At 37.4% G+C, this 22,220-nt stretch overlaps 1 protein-coding gene across 3 annotated transcripts in view; it reads right to left on the reverse strand.

Moving 5' to 3' along the window:
- Positions 1 to 22,220, reverse strand: part of rptor (regulatory associated protein of MTOR, complex 1) — a 304,659-nt gene that overhangs the window by 99,483 nt on the left and 182,956 nt on the right. For all 3 annotated transcript variants that reach the window (XM_016281200.1, XM_016281199.1, XM_016281198.1), the window contains exon 8: positions 1,171 to 1,230. In XM_016281200.1, the coding sequence (XP_016136686.1) occupies positions 1,171 to 1,230 (60 nt within the window). The remainder of the gene's footprint in view (positions 1 to 1,170; positions 1,231 to 22,220) is intronic.

Raw genomic sequence — 22,220 nt, forward strand, 5'->3', positions numbered from 1 at the left:
TTTTGAGTTAATTAGCTGATTGGCATGTCACCATATTCTAATTTGTTGAGATGGTGAATTGGTGGGTTTTTGTTAAATGTGAGCCAAAATCATCACAATTAAAAGAACCAAAGACTTAAACTACTTCAGTCTGTGTTTATTTAATTTATTTAGTTATTGAATTTATTTAATACACGAGTTTCCCAATTTGAGTTAAATTACTGAAATAAATGAACTTTTCCACGACATTCTAATTTATTGAGATGCACCTGTATATATATAGTTTTTCATCTGCACAAAGCTCAATGAACTGCCTCTTTACCTCAATTCAATCCCATCATGCCTCAGGGGCCCCACAGTTCTTATACAGGAGAAAGTGCAAAGATAAAGGTCACAAAGGCCAACTTCGGATCACTGAAAAAGTTGTTTAGAACCATTTAACTTGCTTTAGTGGTTTATAAATAAATCTAAATAAAATTTCTAAATAGTCTGAATACAGATTTCTAAATAGTTTAAATAATTACTGAAATAGTTCCTAATTCCCACGAAAATAATCATGCTTTTGGAAAACATCAAAATGGATACAGATAATCCATATTTCACACTCTCACACTTTTTTTTTTAAGTTCACTGTAAAGTTATTGCAGCTGGAAACCACAGAACCATAGAATTCATATGAAAAAAAACCGTAGACAAAACCAAACAAATTAGGATTAAAACAAGCATAAATCAAATTGTTTTACTACAACTTGGGCACATGATAGCACTGCAGGGAATTCAAAAGATAGTGACAGAAATGCTTACAATTAAATAAAAATGCATAATATTAACTCCAATAATCACAGGGTTTCCATGACTTTTCAGCTATTCTGGATGATTGATGGATAATTTTAAAGAAAATTCATAGAAATTGCACTCACAAAGAGCAATTTCTAGCGAAGAAATATGTGATTTAAGTGCAAGTAGAAAGATTTATTCACTATAGACATTTCTATGATTTTATTAATTTACATGGCTATTCCAGGTTTCTCTGCAATTTCTAGAGAACAAACAAAAATGAAGAACAAACTACATAAAAATAAAACGGTGACAAATAGGACAGCTGAAAAGACCACGAGAGGCAGATAACCAAATGAGGGCTAGAGAGGGGAGGAGATTTAAAAAAAAACAACAACAAAAAAAAACACCTACTTCTCAATCAGGTCCAAGGTCACTCCTGGCACCAGCTTTGCACTCTTCTGCATACAGAACCTTAAGGAAAAAAAGACATACACAGACACTCCTGTCAATTTCTGTCTCATTCGATTTCACCCAAATATCTTTATATGTATTTATTAGTGATTACTCAAACCGGGCTTGGCCTCTTAGCACTGACCTCTCGATACACCCAATCTCCAAACTTTCATATACCTCCACACACAAACATTTGCGAACAATTATACAACAATTAAAACACAATTATATTAATCAACTGAACTAACCTGGAAGTTAATAGAAGCTTTATTTAATCTATACCAGCTTTATGCAGCTACGGCAGAAAGAAAAGACCAATGAAGATGGAAAATAATAACTATTTAAAAGAGACAGCATGAGAATATTCAGTATACATGCAGCCCTTGATCATTCATCTCTTTTACCTAAAGTAGCTGTACCATGGTCCTTACATCTATATTTGTATTCTACTTTATGAACAGATCATCCAAAATGCAAACTTAATGATTCTTTGTGATTCGGGTTAATTCTTCACATGTTCAGACCAAGACAGCTGTTCATTCATTTGTGACATCATTCACACAAATAGTCAGTACTAAGGTAAACTGTGTGACTGTTAAATTCCTTCCTGAAAAAAGGGGAGAAAAACATTCATCCAGAGTTCAAAATGTTGTTCATGTGAAATAAAAATAATTTTAAGGGCTAGAAAGCAAAAACTATTCAAGATGTGTAAAAGCACCTTATGGTAGCACAAACTAAAACATCTCGATTATATAATCCCTGTTGCCTGAAGGAGGGAACGGAGACGTTATGTAGACACTGATGTTAGGGGTCTCACTTGGGAGCCCCAATCACCTCTGAGCATTACAAGAAACGGCCAATGGCTATTGGAGAGTGGAATGATAAGATAATAAGATGTCGTGCATCCACTCATTCAGGTTTGTGCTGAGGAACCAAGAAAGCAACCCGGCATCCAGCGTAGTTCAAGGTTGTGGCATGAGGGACGTAACGTCTACATTCCCTCCTTCAGGGAACAAGGATTACATAACCTAATCGAGACGCTCCCTTTCAGTCAGGCATGTTCAACGCTACGTCGACACTGACGTTAGGGGTCCTTATGGAAAACACCACAACCAGAACTGTGTTAAGCAAATTGATGGTGCAGGTGCTGCAGGCAAGCATGCCAGGACAGATGCACCACAATCTGTAATCTTCCCAATGCCACGTAAGCCAGATAACATATCAACTATAAAGGGCTTACTAAGGAATCTGAAAAAAGGTGTTCCGACTTTCTCACAATATCACTTCGGCAATCGTTGGGTGTCGAATAGTCGAGTCGAATTGTCCGGATGGGACGATATCTGACATACCCACGGTAGGGCAGCAAAGGGGAGGAAAAAATGCCCAACCTGGGATGCATAGCATCCCGGAGTAGAGGCAGAGAAGGAGCTCTTACCTGATTCCCCTGATCCCACAGCGAGATGGCAAAGAAAGCCAGAGGAAGCGAAGCGTCCTGCACTCGCAACCTCTTGTGTGGTGAAGAAGTGTGTCGGAATTGACAGTGTGGAAGCAGAGCATCACTCTCAGATCCTAACACATCTGACCCAAAGATAAAGTAAACTGCTCTTTTGGTGGGAATGTGGATACGGGCATTCTTGATCGTATATGCCCCCGGCCCTCCCCCGGGGGAGGGGGCCCAGATGTCACTGGCTCTGGAAAAAGAGCAGCACCTTCCATGTCCAAGTCCTTCCATCTCTGAGTTCATCATTGATTCAGTGATGTCATTGTCCTAATGTACCTGCAGGATGGCCATGGCACCATGGCGGAGGTGGCCTGGCCCGCAGCACTGTAAGCTTTGGCAGCCAGGGCTCACATCAGCTTACATGCTTTGGACGGAAGTCACAGACGATTCCTCCAGGTGGCGGTGTTTTGCAAGCACAGGTGCACCGCAATCACATGCTCCACCTGGGGAATGTTCACATACCCCTTGGCCATTGCTGGGGGTTACTCAGCAAAGTCAGAAAAAGAGCAGAAAGAGCAGAAAAAGAGCTGCTCTGTCTGCTGTGCTGCTGAGTGGTTTGTGATTTTAGCTCCATGTAGTTTTGTTTTCCTGTTGGAATCTTACTATCACTCTCTGTTGTTTAAACTGCTAAAATATAACTTAATTATCACCATATTTGATATTATCTATCAAACTAATTTGACATTATTCGCTTTTAATCTAAACTGCTAGCACAGTGCATTAGCATTCCGTTAGCTTGTCATTCGCGTTTCCTACAATTTTTCTCTCTCTCTCGTTCCGTTTTTCACGAGTTCATCAAACAACTGTGGTAAGTCGGAAATCATTCAACAATCACAGTGAGTAATGACTTCTCCTGTTATTGTCACTTGCACTGCCTGCCACATGTATAGTGTAACCTTCTTTGTCAGCTGTGAGGGATTCACATCTGATAAATGCAGAGAAAATAGTTAGGCTGATAGAGAAGATTTCAGAATTAGAGACACGCATCCAAAATTTAACTGAGGATAGTAAAAATGTGAGGGCATTAGATACGGCTTTGGATGCGACTAGCTTAGCGAGTCCCGTACATTGTTCGGTTCCGGTTGCAGAGCCCCCACAGCAGGGTGACTGTGAGGTGGCACAGTCACGGGACAAAACACTGCTCTTCCATTCCGATCAAAACATTAAACAGGTTATCCCCACTCAGTGACACACCCACTGAGAAATCCGTTGAAAGTGCCCTAGTTATTGGTGATTCTATTGTACGGAACGTGAAAATAGAGACACCAGCCACCATAGTCCACTGGGACCCAGGTCAGGAAGCAGACAGACTGGCTAAACCGACCGTCTTGCTAGCCGCCTCGTGTCACAAAAGTCAGTTAATTCTCAGCACATAGAGACTCTTTCACCTAGATATCATACTATAGAGACTGTCTGTTCCCCGAACTAACAAATACAAAAAAGGTCCAAACCAATTTAAGTGTAACAATTTAATTGATGTTCAACAAATAAAAAAACAGATATAATACAGATGAACAAATGATAAAGCTTAGCTTAATGAATATTAGATCTCTTTCTACGAAAGCGCTTTTTGTAAATGATATGATCAAAGATCATAACCTAGATGTGCTCTGTTTGACAGAAACCTAGCTAAAACCAGATGAATACATTATTTTAAATGAGTCTATCCCCAAGATTACTGTTATAAACATGAGCTGTGTCAAAAAGGTAAAGTTGGAGGTGTTGCTACATTTTATAGTAATATTTTCATATAATTCTTAATATAATAAGTATAATTCTTTGAAGTAATAGTGCTTCATATAACATTATCTAGAGAAATAAGTGTTAATGATAAATCCCAGGTGACATTTGTACTGGCTACTGTATACAGGCCAATAGGGCACCATATAGACTTTATCAAAGAATTTGCTGATTTTCTATCTGAGCTAGTGCTGGCTGCAGATAAAGTCTTAATTGTTGTGATTTTAATATCCATGTTGATAATGAAAAATATGCATTGGGATCAGCATTTATAGTCATTCTGAACTCTATTGGGGTCAGACAACACATGTCAGGGGCAGGGCATACTCACTGTTGTAATCATACTTTAGATCTAATACTGTCACATGGAATTGATTTTAATGGCGTTGAAATTCTGCAGCAATGTGATATCTCGGATCATCATCTAGTCCTGTGCATACTCCATATAGCTAAAGCTAGCTACAAACATGGTAGAACCATCACTTCTACAACAAAAGACTGCTTTGTAAATTATCTTCCTGACCTGTCTCAATTCAACAACAAATCCAATTGTTCAAAAAAAACTGTGTTGTAACAGAAACTATGGGCTCTCTCTTTTCTAGCACTTTAGATACGGTTGCTCCTTTAGGCTTAAAGAAGATTAAGGAAAACAGTCCGACACCGTGGTATAATGAGCACACTCGCGACTTAAAGAGAGCAGCCCAGAGAATGGAGCGCAGCTGGAAGAAAACAAAACTAGAGGTATTTCATATTGCATGGAGGTAAAGTACTTCTACTTATAGAAGAGCTCTAAAAACTGCCAGATCTACTTTTCATTTCTTTTAGAGGAAAACAAACACAACCCCCGGCATTTATTCAATACAGCGGCTATATTAATGAAAAATAAAGCATCAACAGGTGCAGACATTTACAGCACAGCAGTAAAACTTTATGAACTTCTTTATTTCCAAGATCGATATTATTTGAGATAAAATTCTAACCATGCAGCCGTCAGCTACAGTATTGTATCAGACTGTGCACTATAGATCCCCTGAGGAACAATTCCACTCATTCTCTGCTATAGGAGAGGAAGCATTGTATAAACTTGTCAAATCATCAAAACCAACAACATGTATGTTAGACCCTATTCCATATAAGCTACTAAAAGAGACCAATCTCAAATTTCCCTTTTCTGTCAAAAATACTAGAAAAGGCAGTATCCTCTCAGCTATGTTCCTTCTTAGAGATAAATGGTATCTGTGAGGATTTCCAGTCAGGATTTAGACCGTATCATAGTACTGAGACTGCGGTCTGAGTACTGTGGTCTTATTATTTACAAGTGGTCTTTGTCTGCTTTAAGTAAAGTAACTTCACTTAATAATAATAATATTATTAATAATATAATAATTATAATAATATATTTTTTTTCTCAAACACTCATAAAATCAGATATCAGAACAGATGATTGTTTACACATTTGCTTTGAACTATTTTTATTGTAATATCAGTATAGTTATTTTGATGGTACCCTTTTACACTAACTGTTGATAAGTAACTTTGCAACTAAATGTCAACTAGCAGGCATTGGAGTATTTGTAGTATGTCTGCTAAATATCTGCTAACACTTTATTTTGATGGTTCCCCAAAAGACATTTAACTGACTATTAGCAACTTTGCAAGTACGTCAACTTATTCTACCAACCCTACCCTTACCCTAAGTCTACTAATACTCTAAATGAGTGTTAGTTGGCATGCTTATAGTCAATAGACTAAGGGGACCATCAAAATAAAATGTAATGTAATATACAAAAATAAAAAAAACATTGCATTTTTTTCATTTATAAGTATTACAACTGATCTTAAACTAGCTCACAGCAAAATTAACATTAACCTCACAGAAAACACTCAAAAAGACTTAACCACTCCTAACCTCTCACAAGATGTAGTAAGATAGTGTGCAGATCTTTAATAAACAATGTCACGATATGAGATAATCTATTATAAATTAAGTGGATTTAACCTGTTAACCTGCTCCCCCCATTTTGGGACTCACCGCTGAAAATGACCTACCTAACTTAAAATGGTAACAGTTCCTGACAACGGTGTGCTACACACACAATTTAGGTATCTTTGGAAAGAAGACACTTTAGGCTTTACTATCCACCATCCATTGATAATTCTCAAAAAGATAAAAAGTTATAGACACTGAAGTGCCTTGAAAAAAATTGTACCACACTGAATGTTTTTTAAATATACAAATACATGAAATCAGTCCTTACATACTGTGCTGTAATACTGGGGTTCCCCCTCATACCCCAACGACGCGTAACGCGCCTCAGTGAACTAATAGAGTGATATAAGACCTCAGAATACACTTTATTGATGATTATGAAAACTATATACAGGCAAGCAAATGAGGTCCAAAGAACGCAACGCGCTGCATTTTCTTTATAATGGCTTTCCCTTACCACTGATCTATAGAGTCAACAGTCCTACAAATATATCAATACCACGATTAGTTTTAACAATATGCAACCACTTTATATTGACATAAAAATAGGAGTTCAAAACCGCCTAGGTGTGTTATTACTTCAAATTTAAAGCGGAGAACGCATTGATCGCACACAAGGGACCGTCTGACAATTCCACCGACTGGGTTAAAACGTACAATATATTTGAATTAAAATTACTTTTAACATTTAAAATAACACACTGTCAAATTGTAAAGCTCGTATTGCTCATAGTGATTTGGAAAACGAAAAACCCCATTTTGGTGATTTACTGTAATTTCTTTCTTAAAAAATATTTGTGTAGTGTACATACTTGGGGAAAGTATTGTCTAAGGCGAGTTATTGGCAATATATATTTAGTCAGTTTGAGTAAATTATTCATTTACTGTAAACATTAATTTGAATAATTATTGGACTTCGTTTTGTACTGTGAGGTAAATTTGCAGACGGTTCATAAAGCAGCCTAGGCGAATATGCACGAATATCAAACCTAAATCTACCACGCTTGGTTTTCTATGGGAGAAAAAAATGGTTTGGTGAAACTTTGTGGGTTGTGGGCTCATATTCTGGGCTCATCTGCTTAAATGTACATAATATACAGTAATATATATTATTAATTAGGTGCCAAATTTAATTGTACAGAACACAATTATTTACATATAAAAGATCCCTGTAAAGGGTTTTTTCATGTTCCAACGGTTGTAGTACGTTGTTAGATACAAGACTAATTTACTACAGGTTAGATTTGGCCAATATCTCCCTTACGGTATGTACAGTACACAAATATCTTTTTAGAAAACTACAGTAATTCACCAAAAGGGTTTTTTCATGTTTCACTGGTTGTAGTAGGCTACGTTGCTAGTTAGCCTACAAGACTGACTTCATGTGAAATTTTGCCAATATCTCCTTTACTGTATGCACCACTCATAATTTAAAACCTACAAAAAAAAAAATGTAGGACCCCAAAAGGGATGTTTCATGTTCCAAAGGTTGTAGTATAAAATATTGATGTACTTTATGTACAGTAAGGGAGGTATTGGCAAAATTTCACCTATGTAAGTCAGTCTAGTCACTAGGAATGTACTACAATCTTTGGAACATAAAAAAAAAAACTTTATGTGAATTACAGTAATTTCTTAAGAATAATTATATACTGTATACACCGTCTTGAGGCAATAAACCACGTTAAGTGTTTTCTTTATGGGAAATGTTTAACGTGCAGTTTTCATATCCTCATCTGCCTGTTTGTAGTTTGCATCATCAGTAAGATCTGAGTTTGGTCTTTTAATAGTCATTGCGTTTGTGCACTTACTGAACCGCGTAATGCGTTTTCTTTAACAGATTTCTGAGGGAAACAGCGTGAAACCTTGCGCGTTCGTTCATATTCTACATCTGCTTAACTGTCGGTATAGTTCGCATCATCAGTAAAACTTTTTCTGAGATCTGAGGTCTTATAGTTCACGGAGGCGCTTAACACGTCGTTGGGGAATCCTGGAGTGTGACGTATGAGGGTAACCACAGTATTACAGCACAGTCACACAAGCCATGATACAAGTAAAGGAAACTAAGCAACCGAAAGCAATATATGTCTTCCTCAGATGCAATATTAGTTCTGTACATCAGCGTTGGGTAAAATAGCATTATAATCTCCTTTGTGGTAGAGAAAGCTGGTTACATGTAGGCTACGGGAAACAGCAAAGATGTTGAATTAAACACACACACAATCAGCTTTTCCACATGTTTATACTGGCCCCGATAATCAAAACTTCTACTTAGCGCTTGCTCCATTTCTGCAAAACATTTTTTTGTGAATGAATGACTTAATCCACCTGTTGCTTTGGTCTTCATCAACAGCCGCTTGCGCCACCTGCTGGTGAGCGACTGACAGCAGCTGGAGATCATGCATCAGTGCTCTACTGCTATTCCTGCAGCTCCCGGATGTACAATGCCGAATTTTCTGCTGAATGTTAACCACTGAATTTGTGGAAGCGAATTTGGAAAGTGAAATGAAATGGACCGAAATTTGCCTGTCGAATATTATACATTGTATTTTTAAACAGATTGAATATTTTGGAAGTGAATTCTGGAAGGTGAATATGAATAATTGAATTTTTAATTATGAAAATGTGTGTGAAATATTTTGAATTTAAATATTCACAGCTTAAATAGACAACTATGTTAAATACAAGGCACTGTTAATGCAATGCATTATTTTTTCAGTTAGTGCTATTCAACGTGCTTTTTTGTTTCAAAGACATATGGCATTATTTTTCTTCCATACTGAATCTTAGACATCGTATAAGCGATTTATTTGAGCACTAGAAAAATAATAAAAAGAGCAGATAGAAATAATAGAAAGAGTAATAAAAAGAAAGAAAAAAAGGGAGGAAAAAAAATTTGCTTTGTATGTCAAGAACATATTCTGATTGGCAGACATACAGCATTCACACTGATTGCTGGTCATACAGTTAGTAATCACATGCTGATGGCCGGTCATACAGATGGTAATCATACAGATGGCCGGCCATACAGTCAATAGTCACACTCTTATGGCTGTTCATATACAGTAGACAGCATTCACACTGATAGCTGGTCATACAGTCAGTAATCACACACTGATGTGCGGTCATACAGATGGTAATCATACAGATGGCCGGCCATACAGTCAATAGTCACACTCTTATGGCTGTTCATATACAGTAGACAGCATTCACACTGATAGCTGGTCATACAGTCAGTAATCACACACTGATGTGCGGTCATACAGATGGTAATCATACAGATACAGCCACATTCCCCACAAAACACACACACATATAAAGCGACTTGCGAAAGTATTAATTTTTTCACATTTTGTTAAGTTGCTTCCTTATGCTAAACTGCTTTAAATTACTTTTTTCACACATTAATCTACACTCCATACACCATAATGGTGAAGCAAAAAACAGGGTTTTAACATCTTAAATACTGAAACATGCAACACCCGCTGAGTTCCATGAAACAGCTTGAAAGATCAAAGACAATTTTTAATATAACTCCGACTGGATTCGTCTGAAAGAAGAAAGGCATACACACCTAGGATTACTTGAGGGTAAGTAATTTATGGGCTAATTTTCATTTTTTCAACCCTTTAAATGATTCCATTGCATAAGTATTCATACAGCATTCACATTGCTTGTAGATGTTACTACACTTTGAGTGAAGTTAATCTGTGGCAAATTCAATTGAATGGGTATGCTTTGGAAGGCACACACATCTTAATAAAAGGTCTACCAGCTGATAATGCATATCAGAGCAAAAACCAAGCCCTGAGGTCAAAAGAACTGCCTGTAGAGCTCAGAAACAGGTTTGTGTCAAGCCACACATCTGGGGAAGAGTTCGGGGAAAACAATTCTGCTTCATTGAAGGGTCACAGAAGCATGTAGCCTCCGTTACCCTTAATGAAAGAAGTTTGAAACAACCAGGACTTTTCTTAGAGCTGGCCTCCTGGCCAAACTGAGCAATTGATGGAGAAGGGTCTTGGTTAGAGTGGTGACCAAGAACATGATGGTCACTCTAGTTGAGCTCCATGATCATATATGCAGATGGAAGAAATCTACAGAAGGACAAACATCATTGCAACACTCCACCGATCTGGGCTTTATGGCGACGTGGCAAAACTCAATCCTCTCTTTAGTGAAGACACATGAAAACACATTTGGATTTTGCATAAAAACACCTAAAGGACTCTCAGACTGTGAGAAACAAGATTCTCTGGTCTGATGAACCTCAATTCCAAGCATCATGTTTGAAGGAAACCAGGCACTGCTCATCACCTGAAGAGTACCACCCTAAAAGTAAAGTGTGCTGGTAGCAGTCTCATGCTGTGGGGCTGTTTTTCAGAGGCAGGGACTGAGGGACTCGTCAGGGTAGAAGATAAGCTCAATGCACCAAAATATAGAGATAGCCTTAATGAAAACCCAGTCCAGAGCATTCAGAACCTCAGACTGGGCAGAAGGTTCACCTTCCAACAGGCCCTAAGCACACAGCAAGAGTGGCTTATAGACAACTCTGTGAATGGCATTCAGAACCTCAGACTGGGCAGAAGGTTCACCTTCCAACAGGCCCGAAGCACACAGCAAGAGTGGCTTATAGACAACTCTGTGAATGGGCTTGAACCCAATCAAATAATTCTGGAGAAACTTGAAAATGTGCATTTGCTTCCATCCAACCTGACAGAGCTTCAGAGGTGAAGAGGTGAGGAGAAGAATGGCAGATAATTGCCAAATGATGATGATCAAAGCTTGTTGCATCAAACAAAAAAGACTTGAGACTGTAAAGGTACTTCGGCTAAATAATTAGTTAGATGCAATGTACTTATTTCAGTTTTTTATTTTTAATACATTTACGAAGTTGTGACAATTCTGTTTTTGCTTTGTCAATATGGTGTATGGAGTATATATTGGTGTGGGAAAAAAGTAATTTAAAGCAGTTTAACATAAGGCAGCAACATAACCAGGGCTCTACAGTGCGACCATTTCAGTCGCATTTGCAACTGAAAACTACTGCGTGCGACCATGAAAAAACATTTAGGAGCACCAGTGTGACTGACCAGATCATCATCATATTTGTGATTGCGCTCAGGGGAGCTTCAAAGGTTTCTAACGTTAACGTACGTATTTTTGCAGCATTGAGTAATGCATCACAGACATATCTCACTAATCCTTTCATAAGCAAAGTATAGACAGCGTGTAAATAAGAGATTCATTGTGCAGTGTGTGAGCTTCGTTGATTATATTGTGAGATTGCGATGAACTAAGATGAGTGACAGCTTTTAATGATTTTTAAGGGAGTTTGTAAATGTGATACTGATTGAATACAACAGTTCAATAAACAAGAAGTTAATATTAAGTTACTTACATTGTCTGACTATAACACTATTGTCTGATTTTTCTCTATTTCGTCGTCGTCAAATAGTTTGAAAAAGTCACAGCGGAGCTGCTGCACATCCCCATTTAAACACAGCGGTGTTTCGTTTATGAATGAACTGTGTTTTTAAACGAATCTAGTTAGTCAGTGATTCATGATTACCCGTTCATAAACAGTTTCATTCTGTTCGAATGAATCAATTGAATGAATGATTCAGCGATAAAATCAGTGACTTGTCGCCACCTGCTGGCAGTGTTAGTTTAATTTTTAAAGTATCTTTTCAGTTATTTAAATCATTAAATATTTCTATATTCAAAATTTTATATTTAAAACATTAATCTCATTATTTCCATGAATCCATGAATTTATGGATTTAATTGCACTCATGCTACCTCTGAGCCTCATTAAATGTCTGAAAATACACCTACAAGCCACTTTTGTGTTCTTCTGTGCCACCTCTACAAATTAATTTTGTTACTACTACTGATACTGATTTAATTTGATTGGTAACTTATATTTCATATTCTACTTGTTCTTATTCTGTTGTTTGAATTAGAATTTTTAAAAAGCGTATAAAATGTAATTTTTAAAGAATCTGACAAAAGATGACACACTTTTACTAAAGTTAGAAAAATGCCATTGCAAAGGTAAAAACAAATTTCCACTGTAAATTACTTTAAGGAGTCAAATATCACCTCGTAATGGGAAGGCTAATTTTTGAAAAAAATTTGGATTATTGATTATAAGGTGCTCCTAAAATTTTAAACATGCTTTAATTATTTTTAAATGTTTTAAGTTAGGAGCACAGGTGCTCCTAAAAAGAAAAGTAAGCATAGAGCCCTGATAACAAAATGTGAAAAAATGAAGGGGTATGAATAACTTTCACAAGGCACTGTATGAAAAATGTTCAATAGGGAAAAAATAATTATTTATGCTAAAACCCGATTGCTAAGTTACGCCCCCATCAGATGACAGGTGCGTCACAGCGTGCATCACGAGCAGTCACAAGAGAGTGCCAGAATTCAAATAAACAAGATTCCGCGTATCTTTGACTTTTTTTTTTAGTGGATGGTCTCATTCTGTTTGTGACACTGTATGTTACAAAACCATGTTTGTATTTTACTACCAAGACGCAGTTTTTTGAACGCAAGTTATTCCATAAAGGATACAAACAATAACTCTCCCCGAAGAAATGAGACGTAATCAAAGGAATAACCATCCATAATACAACGTTATTGTTTCGTTGGACTAAAAGTGCTCTATGGGATGTTGTTTAGTGGACCCTTGTCTTTCTAACTAAACTGGGATTTACAGCAGTGGATGCGTTTATGACTCGTTATTACGATTAATTTGGTACGTACTGCGTTTTTATTATACATGTTTTGATGTGTACTGCTTACACAAATTTAGCAAATACATTCCTTATAAGCTTTCCATTGAAAAACAGCGATCTATCGTCGATGCTTGAGGCTTAGACCTTTAGAATGATATATAGTTTTTCAAGATTAATTATGTCTAGGGGTGTTCCGATCAGGGTTTTTGAGGCCGATCACCGATCGCCGATCATAGAAAGCAGTATCAGCCAATACTGATCACCGATACCAATCTTTTTAAAGCCTTCTTTTAATCATTTATAACTATTTATATTGATACTCCAATCAGGATTTTTAGACATTTATTCAGGGCCTGAATTTCATTTTTGAAAATGGGGGGAATTCCCCTCTTAGGTGACTCTTGTGAGGGGGGAAGCAGCACGGACTGGGCTTTCACACAGGAGTCCGCTACTGATTCGTGGCTGTTTACCACAAACACAACATTTATCCATTATTTTGATTTGAAATCCAAACATTGTCACTGAAAATGCTTTTTCAACATTGTGATTCTTTTCTTACACAGTAAAGTAATACAATCTTTCACAGACATGTTTAAACGCAATAAATATAAGCAACACATTATTCAATGCTTTTTACTTTTGCATTTACTTCTAGATTTATATATTAAGTTGCTCAAGCAATTGGCAAAACATTTAAACTACTTTTCTTATGTTATCACAAACTTACCATTGACAGAAATAGTCAGCTCTACTGCTTCTTTTGCATTTAAATCTTTATTACAAGCAATCCTGCGGTTCATAAAGAACTTTGTTTTCCTACCTCCACAAGTGCCATCTCTTATTGCCTTGTTTATCTAAAAGTGTTATTTTTCCTTTAAAACTAGCCAACTAGCCATATGTGTTGACTGTGAAACACAGTAGACTTTAATAATATGCATTTATGGTGTAATTACTACATTTTCGTGTCAATCCACATTCATATTTACTGCAAACAATGCACTGTTACTTTAAGTGCTTGCAGCGCAGCAATAGACTCGGTGTGGAAACGATCTCTGCACTGCTGCAGACGCGCCGCTACTGAACGCACTGCCAGACCGTAACCTTGTGCAGTGAACGTTTTGTTTTATTAATCCGTTAACATGAGCGCGGAAAAAATACGCACCGCATACGCACTGCAAACGGAGTGTGTGTGAACTTGGCATTATGTGTGTGCGCCGTCAGTGTGCATGAGCACTCACAGTCTCCAGGAGAGCGCTGAATGGTTAAACACTGGCAAGAATAAAAAAGAAATGCAATTTATAAACTTTAACGATGATGTGACACTGCCTCGGTTGTGCAAGTAACAATTCCTGTGTCAACTGTGCAGCTCGTTTATAGACAGACGCGATGTGTGGTGATTTGAAGCCAATTGCATATTTTGAGAGAGAAAGAGAGAGCGCGCGTGGTGATTCACTCACGCTGTGTGTGAAATTACATCTCACACAAGGTTTTCAAATGGGTTATCAGGTTAATATGGTATTAATTGTGTGTTATAAATAATCATACTCATAAAAGTTATAACCACAAATGCATAAATATTACAATGTATTATAATTGTTGTTATGATTATTTATGAGATGATACAACATATTATAAGGTTTTTATAATGCATTATGCAATCATTACAATGCATTAAGAATACTATTATAATGTATAATAAATACGGGCTTCATAGAAATTGTTACCAATTAGGGTAATGCTTTATTGGGTGGTTGCTCTGCACGCTTAATAAACAAATTCCAGCTGGTCCAAAATGCAGCTAGAGTTCTTACTAGAACCAGGAAGTATGTCCATATAAGCCCGATTTTGTCAACTCTGCACTGGCTCCCTATAGAATATCGTACACATTTTAAAATCTTGCTAATTACTTATAAAGCACTGAACGGTTTAGCTCCTCAGTACTTGAGCAAGCTCATATCACATTAGCTATACTCCTTCACGTCTGCTGCGATCTCAAAACTCTGGACTTTTGAAAATATCTAGAATATCAAAATCAAATCCGGGTGGCAGATCTTTTTCCTATTTAGCATCCAAACTCTGGAACAATCTACCTAGCGTTTCTCGGGAGGCAGACCCACTCTGTCAGTTTAAATCTAGATTAAAGACCCATCTCTTTAATCAGACATACACATAACACACTATCACATTTCTATAATTTAAATCTGTTAAAGGATTGTTAGGGTGCATTAATTAGGTCAACCGGAACCGGGAACACTTTCCATAACACCCAATTAACTTGTTACATCATAAGAAGAATGGCATCTACTCTAGGATGTTTCATTCATATTCCAAGGTTATTGTAGCCACCCAGATCCAGTCTGTATCCAGACCAGATGGTCACCATTGTCACCAAGATCCAGTCCATATCCAGACCAGATGGTGGATCAGCACCTAGAGATTACCTCTACAGCCCTGAATGTCAGCAGAGACCATGTCAAATAGATGAGCCCCAGAAACAGATCCCCTGTGAAGACCTCATCAACTAGACAGCCATCTGGACAAGACCACGGGAACCAGACAAGTCTTCTGCACAATCTGACTTGTGTATGGGAACCATACTGGTTTTGTCTGGCCAGAGGAGAACTGGCCCACTGACTGAACATGGTTTCTCCCAAGTTTTTTTTTTCTCCATTTCTGTCACCAATGGAGTTTTGGTTCCTTGCCACTGTCGCCTTTGGGTTGCTTAGTTGGGGACACTTAACTTCTGGCAATATTGTTGGCTTGATTGCACAGACACTATTGGAAGAGAGCTGAACTGGATGATGACATAACTGAATCATCAATAAACTGACCTTAACTGAAAAATTCACTGTTATTGTCCTCTTGCATTATTGACAAACTATTTTCCTGTTGGACACTGTAAAGCTGCTTTGACACAATCTGTATTTTATAAAGCACTATATAAATTTAAAAAAAGGAAAATGAAAGCCCCTCCTCTGATGCTGCGATCAACATCTTATCCTTGTCAGAAGCTCCGAGATACTGGGTCTGCCGCAGGACGGACCAGCACCTTCATCCGGGAGCTAAAAAACACTATGCTGTGAGCAGGATATCCGTGGGGGCTGGCCTGGCAGAACATTCCTGACAGTGATCCTCAGCACCCAGGGGAGGAACGCTGCACTTATCTGTGCAATTGCAGGGACGAACACACTGCTGAATGCGCCGTCGATCAATGCAGCCAAGGAGTTCCTACAGAGTCGTTATAGTTTTCTTGTAGTTTTGTCTTTAGGGGATACTAAAAAGGTGCTCACTAAGCGATCGGCTCCAAAGCAAAAATCTGAATAAGTGAATTCACGCTGCCATCTTATATGCCCATATGTATGGGGAGTGGCTTGGCAAGCAAATTCCACTCGCCGTTTCTTGTAATGCTCAGAGGTGACTGGGGCTTCCAAGTCAGACCCCTAACATCATTGTCGACATAACATTGAGTGTGACTGACTGAAACAGAATAGGCAGATATTTATATATACGGTTGTGGTCAAAATTTTACATACACTTTGCAGCATCTGCAAAATGTTCATTATTTTACCAAAATAAGAGGGACCATACAAAATACATGTTACTTTTTATTTAGTACTGACCTGAATAAGATATCTCACTTAAAAGAGGTGAAAACATTTTGAATTTGAAGATCAGGGTAAACTGAACTTATTTTGCATTAAGTTTTTTACATTACACTGAATGTGAGTGGCATGTTTCCGCACATCATATTAAAAGCAAATGGAGTCCATTATAATCAAAGACTGACTAAACTAGATCTGTGGTGTGTTTCCCGAAAGCAACTATGGTCGCAAGTTTCGTCGTTGCTAATAGAATTCAATGGAACTAACGACCATAGTTAGCTAACGATGGTTTTGGGAAACGCACCCCTGGACAGTAGACAGATAATCCATATTTCTGATGTACTCCATACGCTTAAGCTACTTCTGAAAATAAGACAAATAGATGAGGAAAGGATGTGATTTTTTTTAAAGCATTCACTTTGACACATCCTATTTAGGAAAGCATGGATGGTTTATTTTAAACAATGTTCCAGATCATGTCGGAGGATTATAGGTTTGATGCGCAATTTAATGCAGAGTTCCCAATGACACTTTTGTTAAAGGGGTCATAAGATGATGCTAAAAAGAACATATATTTGGTGTAATGAAATGTGTTTATGTTTTATAAAATGCGCTGGACACATCTGAATATTTGGGTTGAACTGTTCTGGAACAGTGTTGTAAATATAACTTAACCACTGATTTCTAGTCGTGTCCTCTTTTGGAAGGCCAAACAAAGTAGTTTCGCTTTCACAACGAAACACACGGCGGGCTAGAGTGAGCGGAGGCCGAAGGCCTAGAGTGAGCGGAGGGTGGCGGGCTAGAGTGAGTGGCGGCCGGCGGCCTAGAGTGAGCTGAGGCGGGCAGGCTTGAGAACGGCGAGCGGATTCGACGAAGGAGCGTCCAGCGGGCTTGCGGCAACCACATGTGACGACTTCGGGCTGGACTCCGCTTCGTCCACGGTGAAAGCCGATCCGGCGATCCACAGCGCGAAGTTGATGTATTCCCTCAGCGACCAGCACAGATCAGAACCAGGCATGACGAAGCAGACATCGTCCTCTTTTGGAAGGCCAAACAAAGTAGTTTCGCTTTCACAATGAAACACACAGCGCCTTCACGACACGGCGGTGGCGGCAACAACAATACTACAGTTACGCCTTCTTTCTTTGCATGAACATTTGGCTGGCGTTATGCAAATCTTCCCACATTGTGATGGGGGCGTGTTAGAACGAGCCGTTTTAGGTAGGCGTGGTTGACGCTTAACTTTTATAAAGAATATCTCTTTGGATTTGAGACTTTAGTCGTTGCAACTTTACAGATCTTCTTTATGCTTCTTTTTGCTTAATACTTGTTATAGATCTGTTGTTTAAATTATTACTTGCTGCTAGGAAGGAATATTTTGTTTTCTACATATTTCTACTTTGTATTTTCATTGGAGTTTGTATTTTTGATTGCACTTACTGGTAATTATAATAACTGCCCTCGGCTAAGAAGGAGCCTGTGCTATTTGCATTGCTCCCTTCCTGCACTTAAGTGTGAACTGTAGTTTCGATTTGAGCAATTGCCCTGCTATAGGTTATTGGCTGTGCTACTTAGAAGGTGGCCACAGCAACTGTAGACTAAACTGCTTGGTCTCAGTCATAACTTGGGAGAAGCGATTAGTTAACAGAAGAGACGGATGGCAGTGCCTGAGTGTTTTGCATAATACTTGTTATAGATCTGTTGTTTAAATTATTACTTGCTGCTAGGAAGGAATATTTCGTTTTCTACCTATTTCTACTTTGTATTTTCGTTGGAGTTTGTATTTTTGATTGCACTTATTGGTAATTATAATAATTACCCTCAGCTAAGAAGGAGCCTATGTTATTTGCATTGCTCCCTTCCTGCACTTAAGTGCGAACTGTAGTTTTGATTTGAGCAATTGCCCTGCTATAGGTTATTGGCTGTGCTAATTAGAAGGCGGCCACAGCGACTGTAGACTATTTAAACTGCTTGGGCTCAGTCATAACTTGGGAGAAGCGATTAGTCAACAGAAGAGACGGACGGCAGTGCGTGAGTGTTTTGCGTAATACTTGTTATAGATCTGTTGTTTAACTAATCCATACTTACCTGTAGTGTAAACTCTTTTAACATAGGCTTTTTTACAGCATCTATCTGGCTACCAAAAGAGAAAATTAAGGCTTAGCTAATTAATATTATTAATATCAGAGGTGTGTAATAATTTATATATCTTGCCGAGAGACATATTACCAAAACCCGGTGCTCCACCTTAACAGAACTTGAGAGGTGTAACTCTTAAGAGGGCAGGGGGTTCTACATAAGTCTTGCCAATTTCAACTTTCAAGCGATTTTAAACCATTGAAGCACAAGAGGCAAAAGAGAACTCAATTCGGTACTCAAGCAACTCTTGTTTTTTTTGAGACTGAAAGAGCTGACTGAAAGAACATAAATTCGCTCACTCGCTTAATTGACATGAGTGCACTGCAAGCAAAAGTGCTGTCTTGAAAGAGAGCATTTTTGGGGAAGCTGTCTGGAGCACCTCAAATGGACAATATGTCAAGGCTATCAGATCTAAAGCCAAGCTTAATTCAGGGTAGAAAATTACCAATTAATTTCTAAATTACATTACACTTTATAAGAACTTTCATTAATGAACCATTAAAAAATATTACATAATGAATAACAGATCATTAGTTAAAGCTGCAGTCCGAAATGATCCGAAATCAATATTTGAGCAAGTACATAACCATCCAGTGTTTGAAACTATCGCTTACTTTAGCCCGATTCACAACGGTCAGCTTATAATAATGTTTTCTAATTTGAGTGGTATGGGTAGGTTTTTGCGGGAAATTCGAGCATGCATCATTACGTCACTTCTGTAAACAAAGAAGTTGTCCCGGCTACTAGGCTATCGCATGTGAGGATTCTGCAGGTGGCCGATCGTTTATAGCCTTTTCTCACAGCAGCTGGAATAATTAAATGTATCATTTTGATGGCGGATTGTAATCCAGAAAGGATTATGTCTTTATGAAATTCATGTGAATGAAATTAAATTATATTCCAGTTTTAAATGTGCTTCTGATTACAGAATGTGTAATAGGATTACACAAGATTTGTATTTTAAAGACAACCAGTTCGAAGGGAGCATAATTTGCTTTTAGGGTTAAAAGAATTTCGTAATATGAAATTCAAGTGGTTAACAATTTTAGAATAAAGTATAACAATAATAATAATGAGCACGGTTTGATGTGATATGAGCTAATTTAGATTAATTCACCATTGGTAGCGTGATTTATTGTAATGCTTTTTCCTCAGTTGGTCAGAACAAACGTGACAGACTTGTTACTTGTTCAGATGACAATATCCGGTGAAAATGCTTATTTGAGTCATATATTCCAAGACGTAGGCTAGAATCTGTGAGTGCAAAGTACAATATCCACACCGGTGCGGTGACTGACTGCCACACATACTCCTCAAAACATTAAATGAATCTGTGCTGGAGTCATGCTGCCGCACAACCCACGCAAGGAAGATAATTCCGCACACAGCTGCAATTGCAGGGTTTCAAACAGAGATGGCGACAAAGAAGCAAAACTTACGGACTTGCAGCTTTAATATATTCACATGGCCAGAAATATAAGATAATGTGCTTGTTAACATTTACTAATGACCCTATTAAATATTACCTAATGATTAACAGAATCATTATTTAACGTAAATTGAAATGCTTACAAATATCATTAAACTTTTCATTCATATGATCATGCACTTTTTAAAAAATCAACAAATGATTTTAACAGAAATTATACAATGATTAAAAGCTTATTTGTTAATGTAATTTTGCATGCTGACAAATGTCATTAAAATTCAGTTCATATATTACCTAATGCTCTTTTTTAGATTTACAAAAGTTTTGAAAAAATTAGCTTAATTAGCACTTCACAAACTATTCAGGTTAACATATTATTCATTAATCTCACATTCTGTATAAGTCACATACATGGTCTTCATTTGTTGTGTAGACTTCTACTTTATAATTTATAATACTGTATAACATTAAACAGGATAGTCCTCAAATCATATATCAACAGGAGAAAACAAATACATTTTCAAAGAAAATTACTGTTCATTTATCAAAACAATGTAATATAAACAGATTGAACTGCACTCTAGTAACTGTATAGTAATCAAATTGAACCCTGTACACGGTTGACCCCTTAACCAACCAATAAATCTACCCAAACCACCAAACCTGTCCCTGACCTTACCCGTATCACACCTCAATTGTTGCACCTTAACAAAAGCTTTTAATAATTGTATAACATCTGTTAAAATCATTTGTAGTTTTTCAAGAAGTGTATGATCACATGAACTGAAAGTTTAATGACATTTGTAAACATTTAATTTACATTTAGTCATTTAGCAGACACTTTTATCCAAAGCGACTTACAAATGAGGACAATAGAAGCAATTAAAACTAACAAAAGAGCAACAATATGTAAGTGCAAATGAAAAGTCTTGGTTAGCCTAACACAGTACACATAGCAAGGTATATATATATATATATATATATATATATATATTATACAGACACACACACACAAACCCGATCTGTGCCTTGCCACAATTCTGTCTCTGAGCTCTTCAGGCAGTTCCTTTGACCTCATGATTCTCATTTGCTCTGACATGCACTGTGAGCTGTAAGGTCTTATATAGACAGGTGTGTGGCTTTCCTTAAGTAACACAGTCAGTATAATCAAACACAGCTGGACTCAAATTAAGGTGTAGAACCATCTCAAGGATGATCAGAAGAAATGGACAGCACCTGAGTTAAATATATGAGTGTCACAGCAAAGGGTCTGAATACTTAGGACCATGTGATATTTCAGCTTTTCTTTTTTAATAAATCTGCAAAAATGTCAACAATTCTGTGTTTTTCTGTCAATATGGGGTGCTGTGTGTACATTAATGAGGAAAAAAAACTAACTTAAATGATTTTAGCAAATGGCTGCAATATAACAAAGAGTGAAAAATTTAAGGTGGTCTGAATACTTTCCGTACCCACTGTATATATATACACACACACACACATACACTTAAAATAGAATAGAAAGTGTATAGAGTTAGAGGGTCAAATAAAGATGTGTTTTTAGTCGTTTTTTGAAGATAGCCAAGGACTCAGCAACTCATGAAGTTGTGTGAAGAATATGCGACATCCATGTGCATCTGAGCATATGCACACATTGGCTAGAGAGGTAATAATGCAATTAAGGTATTTACATGCCTATTTATTGTGATTAAAATAGACATACTCAACATAGTTTAATGTGAATATGGTTACTACGATTATGAGCTTAATCACATTATTTTGATTGAAGTATTGTGCTTAGATGAGGTAAAGTTTAATTGCAATATTTCTAGCTATTTGAATATATATATATATATATATATATATG

This window comes from Sinocyclocheilus grahami, unplaced genomic scaffold (assembly GCF_001515645.1).
Source record: "Sinocyclocheilus grahami isolate Dianchi unplaced genomic scaffold, SAMN03320097.WGS_v1.1 scaffold148.1, whole genome shotgun sequence".
NCBI classification, from domain to species: domain Eukaryota; kingdom Metazoa; phylum Chordata; class Actinopteri; order Cypriniformes; family Cyprinidae; genus Sinocyclocheilus; species Sinocyclocheilus grahami.